General features: G+C 43.6%; 1 protein-coding gene across 1 annotated transcript in view; it reads left to right on the top strand.

Moving 5' to 3' along the window:
* The first annotated feature begins 606 nt into the window (after positions 1 to 606).
* The window catches only part of LOC306707319 (pleckstrin homology domain-containing family G member 3-like), a 29,500-nt gene continuing 10,897 nt past the window's right edge, over positions 607 to 19,209 (top strand). The window contains exons 1-4 of the mRNA XM_079174712.1: positions 607 to 722; positions 4,714 to 4,781; positions 15,164 to 15,690; positions 18,476 to 18,576. Coding sequence (XP_079030838.1) covers positions 613 to 722; positions 4,714 to 4,781; positions 15,164 to 15,690; positions 18,476 to 18,576 — 806 coding nt within the window. The 5' untranslated portion in view covers positions 607 to 612. The remainder of the gene's footprint in view (positions 723 to 4,713; positions 4,782 to 15,163; positions 15,691 to 18,475; positions 18,577 to 19,209) is intronic.

Raw genomic sequence — 19,209 nt, 5'->3', positions numbered from 1 at the left:
TTTGAGATAAATGTTGCCTCAATGCGATGAACGGCGCTCTCTTAGGTGGTCCAGACAGGAAACTGCCCATGTGTGTATTGGATCTCAGAGCTGGCACTTTCTTCCTTTCTTCCCTAGTCTTGGTATGCTGAAGCTGTGTAAAAATCACCAGAGCTGCTGAATGCAGACCTGGTTTCATCGATGGAGATCTTATGACTTTTTCAAAACCTGCTTTTGAGCTTTTCATTAGTCACCTCCTTTGTCATTTAGTGGTTGAGAGCTTATTGAGAGGGTAGATTTACATCTCATGGGACCATAAAGTTCCAGCTTTTACAAGTTCCAGCTAGGATTACGTTGTGAGAGTTAAGCAAGACCTGACAACTTTGTGTTTGTTTGAAATTGACGAGTTTGTGCTATAAGTGATTTAACATTCCAGACTCTCAAGCAAGGCCAGACCCTATGTTTTTGTTATTACCATCTTGACAAGCCCCCACAAAGGCACAGGGGAGCCGTTTGCCTGCAGATGTGGTGTAATGCACCTTTAAATGGGTACACTCCAATTCTATTTGAAGACTTGCCGTCGTATTTTACCCAGCAGCCCTCTACTCTCCCCTCAAAACACTGCAGGACATTATGGAGGACTACTTACCCTCTGGTCGTCTACCATTTATAATTGCGAAGAGCTGGAAGTCTTCGCTTGTCATTTGCCACTTAAGATGGCACTTTCCAACCTTATTTGCCAGGTATGCATTCTGTGTGGTTATAGGTCATTGACTGGAAGGTGAAAATGACTTTTTCTCCTTTTTCAGCACAGCGGGGAATGATTATTTCCCCCCATTAAGGGCTATTTTGGCCGGGTTGTACGTGCACCATATGGACAATACTCCTCACAAGTGCCCTGTGGCTGTTCATTTGGATGGATCTCTTATCGCCACATATAAGCAGCATGCTCAGAAACGCAGCGCACTAAAATGAGAGGCTCATATGTTGTGTGTCTGGGGGAAGTCACGCGTTAGGACGGCTCTTTTGTGGAAGCTGTGGATTTGATTGAGGTGAAGAGAGACCGTAAGGGTTTATTGTTGTCCCCAGTGAATGAAAAGCTGTTGGTCTCTTGAGGCCTGTGTGTCAGGGGACAAGCTGCAGGAGTAATGTGGGAAAGAGGGCAACAACAGAAAGGCTGTTTGTCAGGGGATATTTTCTGCCGGGGTGAGAGGGTGAGAGAGAGAGAGAGAGAGAGAGAGCGGTCTTGCAAGATAAACATAGCACCAGTGCTGAAATAATAAAAAAGTCTCTATTTCAATCAGCCTGTAGGACCCTGAAACATCTGCCTGCCGTGCCAGGTTGAGTCTTATTTGTTCTGAGCGTAAACATCCGTCCTGAGTGATGGCGTCTTGAAGAAACCCGCACCACTGTGTCTGACTGATGACATCCCAGGGGGCTTATGTCATACTTCCAGATTCCCGTGGGCCTAGTCGGGCCAGACGGTGAATGCAACGTGATCCGGTAGGTCTCCGAATGTGAGAGCGAAGCGCAGCCGGAATTCTCTGGACTATTTTTAGCTTCTCCTCCCATCAACTTGCTCCGCATGAGGAGACATCAATCTGAGCTGTTGACTGTTGCACAGGCGGCTGATTCATTTCCCTTTTGGGGATTCAGACGCTGGATCAAAACGGCATGCTATCAGTTGTGAGCATCAACAGTTGGCGGTAGGGCAGCAAGATTTAAATGTAAATGCAGTCCATATATCTGCCTTCAATAAAGCTTTTATTTGGTGAAATATGATGTCACAATCCTCACTGACTTGTCTGTGCCCCCGATAATCCTTCCTGAAGAGACAGAGAAAGTGGCATAAGTCTGGTTTCCTCTTTGCTTCAGTGGTTTCACTTCTCTCGTAACCGCGACAGGCTGCCGATGGTGAAAAATGCTCCAGATAGTCATCATCCCCCCCAAGGACTCTTCTCCTTTAACATGTTAGGCCTACAGTCTTGATTCAAGGTATGTTTGTCTGTGCGTATTATCCCAGCGTGAGGCTTTTAACACGTTTGTGGAGATGACTCAGTATAAACGTTCTCCTTTTCTTTTTCTTTTTGTATGAGTGCTGTATCTTGGCCAGCATCTGCCTCACTTAATTATCACTTTGCTGTGTTTTAAAGAAAGGAATTCAGGCTTTGACTGCCTGGATCAGTGTCAAGCCTGGCGATTAGAGGAACAAGGATGTTTATCAGCCCATCTGAAGAAGTGATCCATTGCAGGTCTTTCTTTTAATAACCATCAGATTGGCTCTTAGCATCTGTCTTCAATTAAGGGGCAAGTTGCAGATTCCCATGCGGCCAGTTCATGCTGCGGGTAACGCAGTCGTCAGCTGTGGGAACCAAATGCTCTCCATTTGAGTGAAATGGCTGCTATTTCAAGGACAGGTGGTCAGCTTGGCATGAATGTTAGCCTGTAGGTAGTGTTTTCTTTAGGATTTGAAATCTGGCTGTACCCCCTCCCTAGAAAAACAAGGATTTGGAATTGCCATATGTCAGCAAACAGGAGGTGAAAGGTAATGAGTTACGATTGTTGAATTCTGTCCAGATGTGTTAATATTGTGGGTTACACTGCTAGACATTTTCACCTTCTCCACCCGTCTAGGTTTTGAGCCCATTATTCCTAGGCTCATTGACCAGAGACAGATTAGTTTTGGTCTGGTCATAAAGTGGGGTTAGCTCATAAGGTCATAGTAAGTGGGATTAACAGAGGATTTTTTTTTTTTTAGTTCGCTGTTCACTGAAACAAGTTCAGAGCCTGACCCTCGACATGAATACTACTCCTGCAGGCTTCACAAACTAGCTCACCGCTTGAAAATCAATTGGTCAACGGCTGTTTGAGGAGGCTTCATTCTAGAGGAATGTTGTTGTAGCCGTGCTGCATTGACTGAGCACAAATCTGTGTATCTTACACCATTTGTTTGCTCTCAAATGGTTATAGATGTCAGTAAATAACTGTAAATATCATGAAACTATAGAAATTAATGAGGACTTATGAGTCCAAAGAAGAAACTGCATTCATTTTGTGGATACGATTTTCTTTGCGACAAACTAAATTTCTATGGCTGCTGACTTTCTTGTCCAGTAAACAAGCGCTACTTGAGTCGGCGGACCCTACAGTGAAGCAGTGATCTTAATGTGTGGATCCAGCTCTGTGACTTTCCTCCTTGCATTCCTGCACATCTTAATTGGCGAACCTCCCGGCAGTGGTCTTAGCTTGGCCTCGGCTTGCCCGGCTGTCAGCTCGGCACAGTGGCCAGCAAACGCACTGTGAACAATGCCCATCCTAATCCCCGAAGAATTCCTGCTCCTCTGATCTAGCTGGCTGGAGAATGTAATGTTTAAAAGGCTGGAGGCTCACCAGGAATCACAGGGAGAGACGTTCTCATGCGCAGTCTTTCATGTTAATTTGTTGTAAGGAGCCAGAGAGGCAGTGATGTGAGAAACTGGCAGCACGGTGACTCTGAAGGGACGCACCGCATCATTAACGGCACCGCAGCCTGGCATGAGGGATTAGAAAAAGACTTGCCACCCGGGGTGAACCTGTACTCTCACCGGACCGTTACATCGATGACGAGAGACTTGTTTTGATGCGACATGGATTTATTTGTAACATTTATGAAAACATAAACATTCATATTTATTGTAGTGGCTTTGCGTAAATCAATTTGTCTTGCTGTTTTTGAGAAACACATCAATTGAAGATGCATAATTGATGTGTATATAGCTCAATAGGCAGGTTCTTCAGTGTCAAATCTTTACCATGTTAAGTTAGACTGTTGCCTAACCCTCCGGCCCTTTCTCTACGGATTAGTATGAGCTCATGTCGCTGTTGCCTCCACTTTGCATACGTACTTCAGCCCCGGCTTTGTGGAAAGCGATTATGGCGATCGCGGTTACAGTGATCAACCGCTTACATGGATCAAACAGCTTGGGACACAATCATTGCTGTTTAAATAATTTGCTTATAGTAATCAATTAGTCCGCTTACAATGTTCAGTTGGGGTCTTTTCATACGTAACAACATATGTTTTGATTTGACTCCCATTTAACTGTATTATGATACTGATGCTACCAATTAGCCATTGATAGCCTACAGTTGATTTTCCGGCCAGTTAATTAAATATTTAGAAATGCATTGAAACCATTGTCAAGCTGTGGCGTAGGAGCCAATTTGCACGATTGATGGCAAAAAAACTGGCAAAATACTGTTTCAGGCTATAGCCTGATTATAATTTTAACTTCTGTAAACTATATTTTGGTGTTAATGTGTGCAGTAATTTGCGAAAGCGTTTGAAACGGCTCTACTGTATTTTAAAACAATCAATACAATTTAAACTATAAAATTAATGTAATAAATATAAGAAAGTCAATTAGATTATAATCTGCACGAGAAATGAAGAAAAACACACAAATGTTTTTAATAATCATCTTCTTATAGTGTTCAATTTGACCCAGACAGACGTGATCACTATAACAGGTTTCCACTGTATTTGCAAGTAGCTAGCATGAGCCAACGCCGAGCAGGGCTCACTTGACAAAAAAAAATACAAACTCAGGAAGACTAACATAAAGTAAAGAAACATTAGGTGTTCTTCAATAACAACCCACCAAAGAAAGAAAAACATTGCCACGTGATCTGTACTGTAAGCCCGGACATGAAGTGCCTGAATCCTGTTTGACCCTTCATGTTTTGTTTTGTCAGCTCCAGAGGCCTGAGTGCCATGCCAGAGGGGTCCCATTCTGCTCTCCACCAGGACCCAATGGGGGAAGGTGAGATCAATGCAATTATATTGAGTATGACCCATGCTGCTGTAATTGCTGCCCGTGAATCGACCAGTATTATAACATGGAGTTTTAATAAGTCGGGTTATTCCTAATGGTGTATCGGTGTACTAACATAACACAGAAGTACAGCAGAGGTAAACGGAAAAAAAATGCTGGAACTGGAGGAATAGAGGAAATGTAGAGGCTTGAGCTGAGAGAGCAGTGAACTCCCCTCCTACAGTCCAGACTGGCAGAGAGGCTCTTTGTGTGGCGGTGGAGCTCGGCCAACCCCTTCCATACAGCTGAAACCCCCGAGCGCTCGCACATCAACCCAGAATGTGTCAGAATCCCCGACAGCCAAGATGGTCGGTCGAGCCAGCGGTGCTGACCTTGTATGCTGGGGACCACTCGAGTTACATATTATTTTAGTGTTGATTATCTTCAGTCACAGAGCCACTGCATTTACACAGGGCCTCTTTGTATCTGGTTGCCTGCTCTGTCCCTGAAACCCCCCCCCCCGCGCCCCCAACGCCTCCGCTCTTCTCTACTGAACACATTTTGCGCTGGGCCTCCACTTTGGCTGAAGAATACCAGTGTGTCAATGGTTCCCTTTTTCCTCCTCGCTTGTCCCTTTTGGTTGAGCTTTGGCGAGAGGAGGCTTTTTGGCTGGGGGAGACGTGTGCCGCCCTCGTGAAAATGTGTGTCTCTATTTCCTCAAAAGGCCACTCTGCACCGACTGCACGTTCTCACAGCTCATTTTGCGGCTCAGATATCCTGTAAGAAATGATTTTGCCACGACAGAACTCCCAACCTGCAGTTCAAACATTTTCAGACTGATTTTGTTCGAGTTAAAGTGTGACTGACCCCCCCCCCCTGCTGTGAATGGATGGATGGTAATTAAGGGGCAGGGCTGCTGGTAGTGCGCGATCTGTGTGAGGTGCTGAGTGGATGTGGTTAACAGGCAGGAGGAATGCACATGGTGAGAGCAAGCCTCCCTGTCTGGTCAAGGAAAACAATAAAAAGGTTGTGGTGCCTATCAAGCTCCAATTCCATAAAGCTTCAAAGAGTTTTGAAGTGAAAAGAAGCTATGTCGATACTTTTCACCACCAGCGGCCTTTGGATGGCACTATACATTATCATGCATTCTTCTTCTTTTTTTTTTTTATTCTGCACTTTGAATTCTCTTTCCAGAAGAATTGGATGAACATACCTAAGACCCCTCATATCTTCCACCTAAGCTAAGCTAAGTTGTCATCACCACATGTGAAATATATCAGGTTAAAAAAAGTCTCTCCTGTCAATCCAATTACATCCAGGGGCATCAACAGACCTGAGGCAGCATGAGGCATCTCTTTCAAAGATAAGGGCTCCCTGTGACCTACTTAACCCCAGACAGGAATGTAGCTGTGTGTGCAGAATGTACAGCTTTAAAGGGATTCTGGGGGACGGACGGATCATCTCCATTCACTGCAGCTTTTCCAGACCAGTGGGCATAGGGTTGTGGATATAGATGTATGATGGCAGGGATGGCTGCGTCTTTGAGTGGGCTGGTCACTGGAGCTCGTGGACGGGAACTCTTTCTCTGCTTAATTGCCTGTAGCGTTAATCACAGACAGCCTCAGGTTAGCCAGCAGCAACTCCTGTTCAGGTTTTCAAGTCATGCACTGGCACACTCACTGAAACTCCCGGTAGCCCCTTATCACGTATGTCCACAGCAACTTACTAGTGTAACTTTATGTAAATCATTACGTGACATTGCTGCTATTGTTATAAGATTCTACATTGTTTGGCTCAGGTTCCTCGTAACCCTAACAAAAGAATGTATTTCAATGTAAATTGTTATACAGCCTCCTACAATGGCATTCCTCCTACAGAGTTCTTCCGGTGGATTACCCACACATTAGTTACAGGCTCTCTGCTTTGGGTGTTGCTGTTAGATGGCCTCTTAGAAACTCATTTGAATCAATACAATAATTCTCCACAACACTTTCATTCAGTTGACGTTGCATTAAGCAGGCGCAAAGGAATCTTTAAGTGACACTGCAGATATGACGCTAAACACAATGATGGTTTAGTAATGTCAATTGCGTGTTATTGTAAAAGTTCGTTCATGTAATTAAAGCTGCTTCTTGTAATTTATTATAGCATAACAAAACCATATCCGTTTAATAATGCACGCAACAGACAAGGAAGTAAGTGCCAAAGCAAAGTTGATTTTGACTGCTGTGTACAGTAAGTGTTATTAAAGGTCTAACCACAGGAGAAATGGCGTCACAGCCTTAATTATGATGCATGTAATAAACAGCTTGATGTGAATGAAATGAAGTGTCCCTGCCTGACCTTCTCCCCTCCACACTTCACACAGCCGTCCTGCCACCAGCCTGTGTGGACTCTGCAGAAAGGTGCTAATAAGACAGCAGTTTGGTTGTAGGCTGTCAAATTGGTGGTAAAGTTTACAATGGACTCACACCTCAGGGCCCAGATGGTCTGTGTTGTCCAGAGGAAATGTAAGTTTTGAATGGAGCCAAAGCTGAAGTGTGTTCCTGCCTGAAGGGGCTCTTAAAGGGGGGGCTTGTTGATGGAGGAGTTTCCTAAGTGGATCATCACATGCCTATGCACTGAGGTCAGCTGGCACAGCTGGATCCTTTAATATCCAGCATCCAGCGCCGGCGAGGTTTACAGGATTAAATTTGAGCTTTTTGGTCTTTTTGGTACTTGAAGAATCAAACATCTCGCGGAAACATGTCCCTCTTTAATGCTGGTGAAGATATTTTGTCCTTTCTCCCATCTTGTTTTATATTGGTGTAAAAAGGTCAAATCCACAAGCATGTAAACATTTCTTTTAATCTGAGCTTTTCTTAGTAACCTTTTGGTTGTCAGATGCAAGAGTAAGTTTTTTTTTTTTTACATACGAATTTCAGGATTCTAAAAAAATCCAACAAAAGCATCTTGATTTTTCACTTTGCTCTGTCAATGAGTGAATTTTGTAGACCACGCAAAGCACAGTTAGTTTCACTTTTAAACAGCAGAATTCCCCTAAAGCTTCCCAGCATAACGCTTTGACCTTGACAGTCCGTCTGGAATGCAGGTTCAGTTTTTCGTGTGTGTACTCAGCCTCTGTTGTCCACCGCGGTTTATTTGCCAACCTTCAGGCTAATTATTAACACAGCATTAAAAGCTCCTTGTGAGGCCCAAGGCAGGTGTACATGAAACCATCCTGTACATATAAAGGACTGTTTTAGATGAAGTGACCTAAAGTCTTTCCTCCATCAAGGGATAGGAAACCTATCCAGGCCATCGGTCTCACTGTCTAATCGCCAGTCGTCTGACTCATGCTGTTTGATAATGGTCTGTGAAGACTCAGGGACTAATCCTCGGAGGCACCCCGCGTGCTCGGTCCTCCTGCCCTCCCGGGGGGGGGGCAGCCATTCACCGTTGCCAGGTGGGGAGGAGTTTTTCCCAAGGGGATCAGTGTGGGACGACCTCCCTGCATCCCAACAGCCACCGGGGGAGGAGTTGTGGAGGGGTGTTGAAGATGGGAGTTCAGAGTGGCTTTTGAGGGCTTTATACTGTAGATGTATTGCAAAACACGATGCCCTCTTTATCCTCCGAGGGGAAACGGGGTCACACACTGTGCACTTGGCTCTGAAAGAGTGAGCAGATTAGCAGTCGCCTCAAGAGCCAGTTTGAAAGTTGTTTTTTTTCTTTGCTTGTGAGCGAACATACAAATCAGCCAATTAGCAACAAAGAATGTCCACCTTGTTACACGGGCGGTGAAAGTTTTTCTTTATGGCCATAGTAATCTCCCCAAAATAGTTATTACTCTGTGATAGCACTGTGCTAGAAAAACAACCGTAACTATGTTCTGTTTTTTTTTGTCTAGCAAGATAAGTGTGTGTTGCAACTAACTCATGAGACCTGCATTGGTACCAGCACCAAACACCTTTTATCCTAAGGGGAGTGAAGTAATGTGTGAAGCTGCCAAGACAGGAAACAAGGAATGCTCTTCCCAGATGAAACTGAGCCCTGAAGTTTCCAATATTTGACAGTGTTAACGTCGTTGATCATGGAGTTGCAGGTACAATCAAGTTTGGGTTCAGAGACATATCTCAAGAGGGTTCAAGATGTCATTCGTTGTCCGCTGGGTTGAAATTCATCACCTTTTGATAATGATGAGTCAGAATGAATCAAGCAGGAAGGGCTGTGTGAAGTATTACCAACAGAACAGGCAGGGGCTTGCTTTTTGTGGGATGTTCTTTTCCACAGGGCTTTCTTACAGTTTTCTATGCTCAGAAAAAGACTGAACACTGATGCAACTATGACTGGCTATGATCTGCTAAAAGCTTTCCAGTGACGAGAGAGAGTCTGTTCCTGCTGCTTTAGGATAGGCATTTGCATGCGGAACATAGATGTAGTCTGAGTTGTTCCTGTTTCTTTGCCCCTGATTTGGTTAGAAAACAAGAGGCCACAAGGCAGACACAACAGCACAGGAGGAACTTTAGCACAAACTCTGGGATTAAATATTTGACTCATCTGAAATAGTCATTAAGGTGTGTATTTCTCTTGAGACACCTTTTCTCTGACTGTGCAGTGCACACCCATCATTCATTCACGTTCAAAGTGTGGTCACAGGAGTTGCAGGGATTGGAGAAGGTGACTTAGAAATCATCCGGGACACCTTGGTCTTTCAGGTTTGTTGCTTTGGTGGATGGATCTCAGCACTTTTAGGTATGCATTCAAACATGTAGGAATTACGATAATCTTGAGTATTTATATATAATATATAGTTTTGCTCTGTGGAAAACATGTAGTTCAACTTGACATAATTATTACTGTTGTTGATGCTGAACATTTTCCAGCGTGCGCCATCATTTTTAGACTGACATTGTTATTATTAACCTTGTTTGTCTCTAGTTTGTTTCCTAATAACGTAAGTCAAGTAGACATTGTGTTATGCAATGTGCTGTACACAAAGATGTATTTGCTGTCATCCTGTCGTGAGTGGAAAACAGAAGCTAGCCAGGTACGTGGACGGGGCAGTTTTAGTCTTTGGAGGAAAGAAAACTCTAGCTTCTCCTGGGTAGAATTTGCATAGAGGCTGGTTTGCATGAACTGATGCAATTTGAGTCACATCGTCATCATCACAGGGTTCTGCAACAAAACACCAACGTCATAGCTGTATGCCGTGGGTTATCATGTTCTCAGAGAAGGTGGTAATACTTTACCTGGAAAATGTGTTGCTGTGATATGATCATGTCAGTGGAGGCTGCTTTTTAAACAAGTCTGCCCTTACTCAAGCATGCTGAGATGGGGTTTTTTACGCAAGCCAGAGAATCTTCTTCATAAAGGAATGCTTTGTGCCCCAAGAACGTCAGACAGATACAGATCATCTCTGTCGCACATGTGTATGTAGTCTTTTAGAAAAGTTAATAACCAGGTGCTGGGCTATTCTTTTCAATGTTTCTATTCACCTTCTGCACCACCTTATTAGGTACTGCATGTCATTCATGTAACCATGATGTCAGAGGCGGACAAGTTTATGAACTGTCTGCTTTGTTAGCTGCATGATTAGCTCAGCCTGAAATGGAAACAAGTGTAGACTTTGCATTATTAGTGCGAGACTGATTAGTCATCGAGCCCCTCGGTGAATGAATGTCCTGTCTGCTTTCAGCGATGAAACAGAAGCATTCGCCCTAAACCAACCTGTCATCCCTGACGCCCATCTCTTTATCATGTCATGCCCCTCAAACTCACTCGTTTTATTCATCAAGTAAAGGGTCCCGGACCGGTAAGCTGTTTTGTTTGACTTTTTCTGAACATAAACGACTACGTTAACTTAACACGGTTATTTGGCTACATGTGGCATTAGCATACGCCAGCGCTGCGTTAGAATAAGCTGCTGTTTTGGATTCAGGGAAGCAACAAAAGAGAAGGAAAGGTCATGCTTGTAGCATCAACACACCTTTTGTCTGGTAACCTTGGCTTAGCGGAGGAAAACTAGAATTCAAAGAGTTACTATGAGGGGTGTGGGAGTTTTTTTTAATCTGGAATTCCAGACATTTTTCTCAGCAACAACATTAGTAATCTGTTCACAGACACACACACAAGCAGCTGACATCATGTAATCCATTAGTTAGCAGTCTTGCTCGTGACTTTGTTGAAACTAAATGGACCTGGAAAAACTGTGAGTTATTGAGGTTTATATGCTGCCTGAAATGTAGTCCAAATACTATACTCTCTCTCTCTAGCCTTGACTTGGTTAATGGTTATGTCTGAGTTAACAACTGTATTGATGCAGCGCTGAAACAAAGGAGAGTGTTGTGTTTTGTTGCGGGGGTGTACTTTGTGAAATTGTGACGTGTATATGTAAAAATCTATGGCTTGACTGTAATGGAAATGTTGTGCTGGACTATATACTTAACTATGCAACCACGATGTGTAAGTTACGTTTCAACAGGTCTGCCCACAGAGCCGTTGAGAAAATATTTGTAAAAAGATAGAAATACGCTGCTTACAAATTACACTTCAAAGTGTTTGAAACTATGTAGATATGAAGCAATCATTCCCTGGCTTGAAGTTTTTATTCAGTAAATTAATTGAAAACCTGAAGCACTGACCGTCTTCACGGCTGTTCTTTCGTTTTAGCTGCTGTTGTTGCTTGGATCAGTTTGCTATATTGTGCATTTTCCAAATTTTCTCAAGTGTTTAGACAATAGTTTAAACTTACATGTTCAGTAACAGTTAAGACTAATTCTACACCGATCTCTTAACCAATCAGTCCGACGACAGATAAGCAAGGGGCTACATTTCTGGGCTTCCAGTTTTGCGCATTCCTTGAGATGCGAGACTGGAGTTGGAGTTGAGAGACGTGACAAGTAGCCAGTTTATAGGCTATTTTTAAAAGAAAAAGCTAAATCATCGTCAGACGATAGCCGATGTGTTCCGCCTCTTTTGCTGTCTACACGGACCATTTAGCTGCATTTAACCAAAGCCTGCTTAAACGTGATTAGTTAATACTACACTGACTTCAAACGGAAACAAGAACTCTTCCAATACCAACACCTTGTCCCGTTGCCTACAGAGTCTGAATGCACAATCTATTTATAGAAATTAATTTAACGCTGACAGGCGAATTGTAAAAACATGTTCAAAAAGGGTACATTTGTGTGCGGATGTTATATTTGACGAGCCAGTTTAGTAGAGAACAGATGGTTTGGACTAGTCTGTGCTGCTCACTGCCCCTTGTACGGTGGTTACTTTTTATAGACCTTTCGCTGCAGTTATTGCCAAAACGTCTTTGGCATTTGGGCTTTAAAGGATGAATTCCAAGAACCATTTTCCCTACCAATAAAGTTAATGCTAACAAATGTGGTCTTAAAGCAACCAGAGAGCTGTGCTTATCTTTGATCAGTCTCAGTCGCTGCAGGGAAAATGTGGCAATTTAATTTATTATGTATTGTTTATTCATTTTCCAGATGTTAAGCATCAAGGCAATGGCTTAAACACTGCAAATGCATCAACACTTGTACAGCCAAAAAATACAGACAAACCATGTCACAGCTGACACATAGAAATGCATACTATATATACACAGATCACATTCAAATATAAGATGCTAGTAACAAATAACATGTAAAAACAGCCTAATCATGCTTTCTTTAGGTGAAAATGTGTATACATGTTTTTAAAATGCTACATTTTATACTGGATATTTAACAGTCTGACAACAGGGCGGCACATTGTGGCTACAGATCTTTCAGAGATTAGTAATAAATTACATTATATTACAGTCATTCAGCAGATGCTTTTATCCAAAGTGACTTACAATTCAGATTCTATCACATTCATACACCGTAGGCACAACTACGGGAGCAATCTTTTGGGGTTAAGTGTCTTGCTCAAGGACACATCGGCATGCGACTAGCAGAGCCCGGGGATCGAACCGCTAATCCTCTGATTGAAGGACGGCCCTGCTCTCCACTTAGCCACAGTTGCCCCCGAAACAAACATTTGCAGATGCTGAAAAGAAAAGTGTGTCCAATAATGGTTGCTAAATATTTAGTATATTTAGAATAACTGCATCATAACTGGTGGAAAAACAACCACATGGATGCATATTCTTCTCTGAGGGGTCACAGGCCACACTGCGGAGTCTTATTTGTCCGGAGCGACAGGCAGAATGGAAACACTTTGCACTACATCGCGCAGGAACAGACACTCGGCCTTCCTTAGATCAGTATGTTCATCGGATCATTTGCATTCTTTCGCACGGCCTGTTTCAACAAAATCAGCGAGTGGTCCACCGCTGCTGTTTTCCCTGAAACCTGTGGTGTATGGTATCGGACACAGATAATGCCTAACTGTAGAGTCAGTATCTAAAGCTGAGCTGGTGCTGGAGTCAAGTGTGTGTGCTCGAGTCTTAAGATAAGTCAGCTAGTTTACACTACCACTGCAGGAGATGTAGTTTTGAATCTGCGCAGTTATGTAATAACTAGAAGAGTGGAGACGGCAGACACATGTTGTTGATTTGTGCTGTTCATTCCCCTCCCTTTAACTTGGCATTGACTGCAGTTTGCAGTACAGCAGCTTTATGATAGGGGGATATTTGCTGTGAGGAAGAGAAGGGAGGAGGAAGTGAGTTTTGCATGCCAGACGCAGCAAAGCTCGAAACCAAATGTACAGACAGAAGCGATTAAGGAAGTAGATGCCTCGATGTAATTTGTAGTGGCGTAGTGAGTGTAATAGCTCACCCCTTCACTCCCTTTACACCATCAACCCTGTGCTTTGTCACAGTGGGTAAACAGAGTTTTTCTTTCGTGGCCAGCTCCCAGTGAGGTTGTGCATGGGAACTGTGTTGTTGGGACGACTCGGCGTGGAGTGTGGAGCAAGTTGTGCAGGGGGACGAGACTCTCATGAGCTCAGTACTGACTCATGGAAAGTTTGAGGATGCCAGAAGGTGCGTGCGTCCGTGCGTCTGAATGAACTGAAAGGCTTTTTGATTCCTCTCGTGAAGCCCATCATCCAGCTGCATATTGCGTTTTTTTTCAAGGCTTCATAAATCACAAACCTCGGGCACTTCCGATGTTCTCATGTGAAATACTTCTCTAGTTTGATGTACTTAATTCCAGGGAGACATGTAAAATACTGTATGTTCTCTATAAAACTGTACATTACATGTAAGATAAATCAATTGAGTATACGCTTGTTAATCGTGAATCATTTTGGTTGCAGATTGACGAAATACGTTCAACATCATGTTTTTATTATATCAGCTATGGGCGGCTGACCAATGCTGCTCTAATGATGAACATATTTATGTTACAACTTGTCAACACTGGTGAAAGAGAGTGTATTTCAGGCTACATCTGCGGGCTATCAAAACCAAATTATGCCCTCCATCCCCACCAGGCAATATCTTTTAATGTTTTGCTTAATGATGGTTTGTTCCTCATAGATTTCCCTTTATTAGGCTAAAGTCAAACTACGCGACAAAGCTTCATTTCTTTAGCTTGGCAAAATGGTTTTGACCCCATTGCCCTGCAAATATTTAAGGAAATGGAGCTCTCTGCACAGTGGCTTCTCAGTGCTCCATTCTCACACCACCATGACTTCATATATTTAGGAAACAGTTGTGAGGGAAAATTCCCCATATGTCCAGGAAGGATGTGAAACTGAATATGGATTCCATGTCTCCTATATTCAAACGTAGTTCAATAAAGACATACAAACAAAGCTGCTGGTCCCATTTCTTCTATTTTTTTCTCTCTCTTCCCATCAGTTTCCCCCCTCTCTCTGTTTTTCCAAGCTTCAGCCTTCAGCAGTCAGGAGAACAAGAGGAAATGGCTGGGTTTTCCATAGAACAGGCAGTGTTTGAATTAGGCCATGTCAGTAATGATTTGAGCGAGGCGTTTTACTGTAAACCACTCTGTGTCTCAGAGTCTGGGAGTAAAAACGCAGAGCTCTGAGCTGTCTTTTATTGATTTGTGAATGGTAGTCTGTTCAATGTCGCTGTTCTATGTATCTGAAGTTGTCCCAGACAGTGTTTTAATGCAGCCGTTAATTATCTACTTGGTGCGAGAAGTGATCGCTACAAACGGTTTGAGAGTGCATCTGGTTTATAACAGCGTTACCCTACTTAATGTTAATGTTGGCATTTTTAGACGCCCGGGTACGGGGTGGGTGCCAGGTACGCAAAAAAAGTAAATATGATTAATTCGATTGTTGGGAAAGAGCAGGCTTAGTGAGTTTTCCTCAAAATAGTATAAAACTGAAATCAAACCCATTAAGTGGCAGGTGTGTTAAAGTGATCCAAAAGCCGAAATATGTTTTTGAAATATGAACCTTCTCAAATCCTGACACCTACCCTCTGTCTCTCTCACCTGTCCCAGAATCTCCTCAGTTGTCCTCGCCCCTCTCCACCAGTGAACATGACCGGGCAAACAATGACTTGGGCCCAGACTACAGCCGGCTGTGTGTGGAGCTACTGGACGGAGAAGGCGAACGTCCAGTGAGCCTGGTGTCCACCCTTTCCTCTGGCTCATCCCGTGACAGTCGCAGCCTCTTTGGAAGCACCGTAGCCCTTCCTTCCTCCACCACCCCACCCATACAGAGCGAGGAGGACATAGACCTTGAGCTGAGCCCAGCTGAAAGCACTGGAGATCGGCCAGCGGACCAGAGTCCCACCCTCAAATGCTCCAGGGGCCGCTGGCTGGAACGGCGGGTGATCAGCAACCAGTGGAACAACAACGCCACGTCCTACAGGAAGGCAAGCGGCGGAATACCTCACATCCCCGCCTCGCCTGTCGTCACGCACGCCATGGCGCCCAACCCAAAGCTGACCTATCTGGACCGTGTTGTCATGGAGATCATTGAGACGGAGCGCATGTACGTCAAGGACCTGCGCAGCATCGTGGAGGTGAGTGGATGTCAAGGCTATGCTGACTTTACCGAAATTGAATATTCTGCTACAGTTGGTGTTTTTTTCCCAACTTTCAGCCAAGTATTCACTGTGAGCCAACCATTTGAGAGAGTAAATCATCAATACTATGTGTGTTTAAGGCGCGTGTTTGACTTGGATTAATGTGCAGCTATGACTTCATGTCTGCCGCACTCTTTGGAAGGTGATTTACTGAATTTGTCCAGGGGGAGCCAAAATAGGGGAATCGGACTAAACTGCCGTTGAGAACAAATAATATCTGCTGTGTTTCAACTTTAAGCAGCTGTTTGTGGCCACAAATGAGTTAAACATCCATGAGATGTTACTTTCCTTTTCATTACACGGATTCATTGTGAATTCCTGCTTTCTAAACAAATCGGTTAGTTGACAAAAATGCATGCCTCACATCTGGCAATTGTGTGCTCTGTTTATAGATTTCTAGTTCATAGAGATGAAGCCTGCGGAGCAGTTCATGATCTGGTCCCAGCGTTGTATACAAACCATTCTGTATATTTACAGTGCAGTGAAAGTTTACAGCCTGTAGCCTGGGATTGTGGACTCATATCTGGAGTTCAAACACACAGTAAAAACTGGGACACAGTGCAGGTCTTTCATGGCAGAAATGATGGGCTTTGTGCTCTTAGCCAAAGATAGCAGAAAGGATGAAAAAAATGAGCCCGGGATGATTTTACCACCCAACAGACCATTTACATCTTATCACATGTTCTACTTTTTGTAGTCTGGAAACAACTTCCAGACCAAGAGATCTCTCTGGTCCTCAATCTTTCCCGAGTCCTGCATAGAAACAGGAGCCCTCTCCTGTCAAACAACCTCCACAGAATTGATGGTAATGTCTTTAACATGTGAGGCATTTCTCAGACTGACTGTAAACCAGCAAGCACATCTCCTCAACTTGTCTCAGACTGTGCTGGTGTCTGGCAGTTGCTGTGGGAGGGAGTGCTGCTCGAGTAAGGACTTGCTCCTGACAAACACTTCCAGGACTTCTAACTATTTCAGTTAACGGGAGCACAGCAGTCCGTCAAGCAGCCTGCTCTGGCTCCGGTCACACAGCTCCAGCCTATAGCCTGAGCGCTCAGACCCTCCCAGCCAACGCAAACACCTCCATCTTTGCACCAACTGGAGAAATAACACAGATGAAATGATAATTGGCTTTTATGTATTCCACAGTGTGGGAACACAGTCGAGTACAGATGTGTCCGTTATCCTTTTAAGATAATAGTATGGCTTCCATCAAACTGATTGCATGTAGCTCATTTTAATTTCACACCAGGACCTTGAATCGGACAGACGTGTGAAACTCCTCATGTTGGCATTGTTTCCTCAGCAAACGAATTCAAAGCGTACACTAGATATTGACACTGAACTCCCGAGCAGCTGTTGAAGCTGTGTCCACTCTGCCTTTTAGATCTTGCTCTCAAATCTCACTCTCAACTGTCCATGAGAACAGCCGTGTGACCCAGCAGTTGGTCACATGTCTAAATACAACCCCAACACCTGAACACACAGAATAATTATGCTCAACATTGTTGAAACACGAATGTGGTCAGTGATTATGGGATTCAGAAAGACCTAGACTAACATATGAGTAGTGTTATTCTTTACTTCATAGGATTTCTGATTTGACCCATGACAGTATTTAAAAGGACAAAACAGCCCTTCTTATTCTTTTTTTTTTAAACAACTTTCTATATTGGGTTTTGATTGAACATTAAATTGCACAATCAGAGCATTTATTAAAAGAAACTCTTCTTATTCTTTAATAAAGCACCGCTAGTAGCACTGTAAACTAGCGTCTACACACGTAGCACTAAATCACTCACACTCCACTAAAGGTCACATGTCTGCATTAACACCGGGGGCGAGTTTTCTATAGGAGACTATGAGACGCCCTGCTGACTGCAAGTCAGCATTGCTCTCACTGCACTGGAATTCTCCATCCATGACCGGCTGCAGTTCATTCAGTACTGCGATGTGATGACTCTACTCTTAATCTGGGCTGCTCGGCAGGCCTGCTAAGAGTGTGTGTGTGTGTGTGTGTGTGTGTGTGTGTATATTTGCACCACACTGTCTGGGAGGCTGGGTGTGTGTACAAGCTGTTTACTGCTTTGCTCTATAAGTAGTCGCTGCCATGTGTGCCCGTTTGTCTCTCGTCATCTTACTCCTCCACTCGTTTGGAGTTGTTTGTCTGCCACTTGAGTGTGTAATTGACTAAGAGGCAGGATAATCCTCCAGATGTTGGCATATTTGGCTACTGTGTTTTTAGATCGTTCTTATCTACTTCTGAGTATTCCTTGGGTCCAGGAGAATTCGGATCCGGGGAGGGGAACAGGCTGTGCTGATGTTTGTGGTTCGGGTATCGCAGAACCTCATCCAGACACACTGACTTCTGGTCAATGGAACAAATCCTTAAAAGGATTCTTTCAAGATCACATCAGTTGTGTTGTGAATTACTGTGATCCTGCTTTTTAAACACAGAAAAGCCTTGAAATCGTGATGCAACACATTTGGATGGTATGTCAAACACTGTAGCACAACAACATCTGCAGCAATCAGTTGGACAAACCAAATAAAAGGTTCACAGAGGAACACAAGGAGAAAATAGCTTTTTCTACATAAATGCTCCCTCTATTGGGAAGAATTTGGAAGTGCCTGTGTGACGCTTGACTTGATATGTCACCAAATACTGACCTTTTCCATCACATTCCATCTTTTATGTATAACTCCGTCTCTACTGTTTTTCCAGGACTACTTGGCTCACATTATCGATATGAGTAACCTTCCCATACAGCCAGAGCAAGTGTGTGGTCTGTTTGGAAACATAGAGGACATCTATGAGTTCAACAGGTAAGTCACGAACAAAAAGTATAATAATGCCGAAATATATCTCACTAAAAATGGTCACAACAATCAAAAGTATAGGATAATCTTTGAGTGTTTTCATATACTTTCATATCTATGTGATATGATGAATGTATGCTTTTGTTTCACTTGCCGTTCACATTTCTTTCCCTGACACAAAAGGAATGCAATGAGAAACAAAGGAGCGACACACTGGCTCTACCCTAAACACACTTTTGCAAACATCAGAACACCAGGGAATTGGTGGTGCTGCTAGCTTCACATTTATGTCAGCGAGTACTTATTGCTGACCACACTGCTTGCCAAAACACACATTAACATTCCTCTCTCTTCTCACATCGAGGAGCCTCCCCCGGTAAGGCCAAGGCTATTGTAACGCTCTGGGCCGCGAATGGGGATGATTTGATTCTTATTACTCTCTACTGGAATTCCAACCAGCTGTACAAAACAGATTCTGACAGGTTTTTTAGATCCAAAGGTTCCATGTGTTGCCATTCTCTGGAGATACGGCTTTTCTTCTTGTCATATTGCACTGGAGGGCCTTGTTTTCTTTAACCCTCTTCTTCGCCACCCCTCTTTACCATAGACCCCTCTTTACCATAGAACCCTCTTTACCAT

Source organism: Pholis gunnellus (genome assembly GCF_910591455.1).
Source record: "Pholis gunnellus genome assembly, chromosome: 15".
NCBI lineage: Eukaryota > Metazoa > Chordata > Actinopteri > Perciformes > Pholidae > Pholis > Pholis gunnellus.
This window is presented reverse-complemented; position numbering and strand designations above follow the sequence as displayed.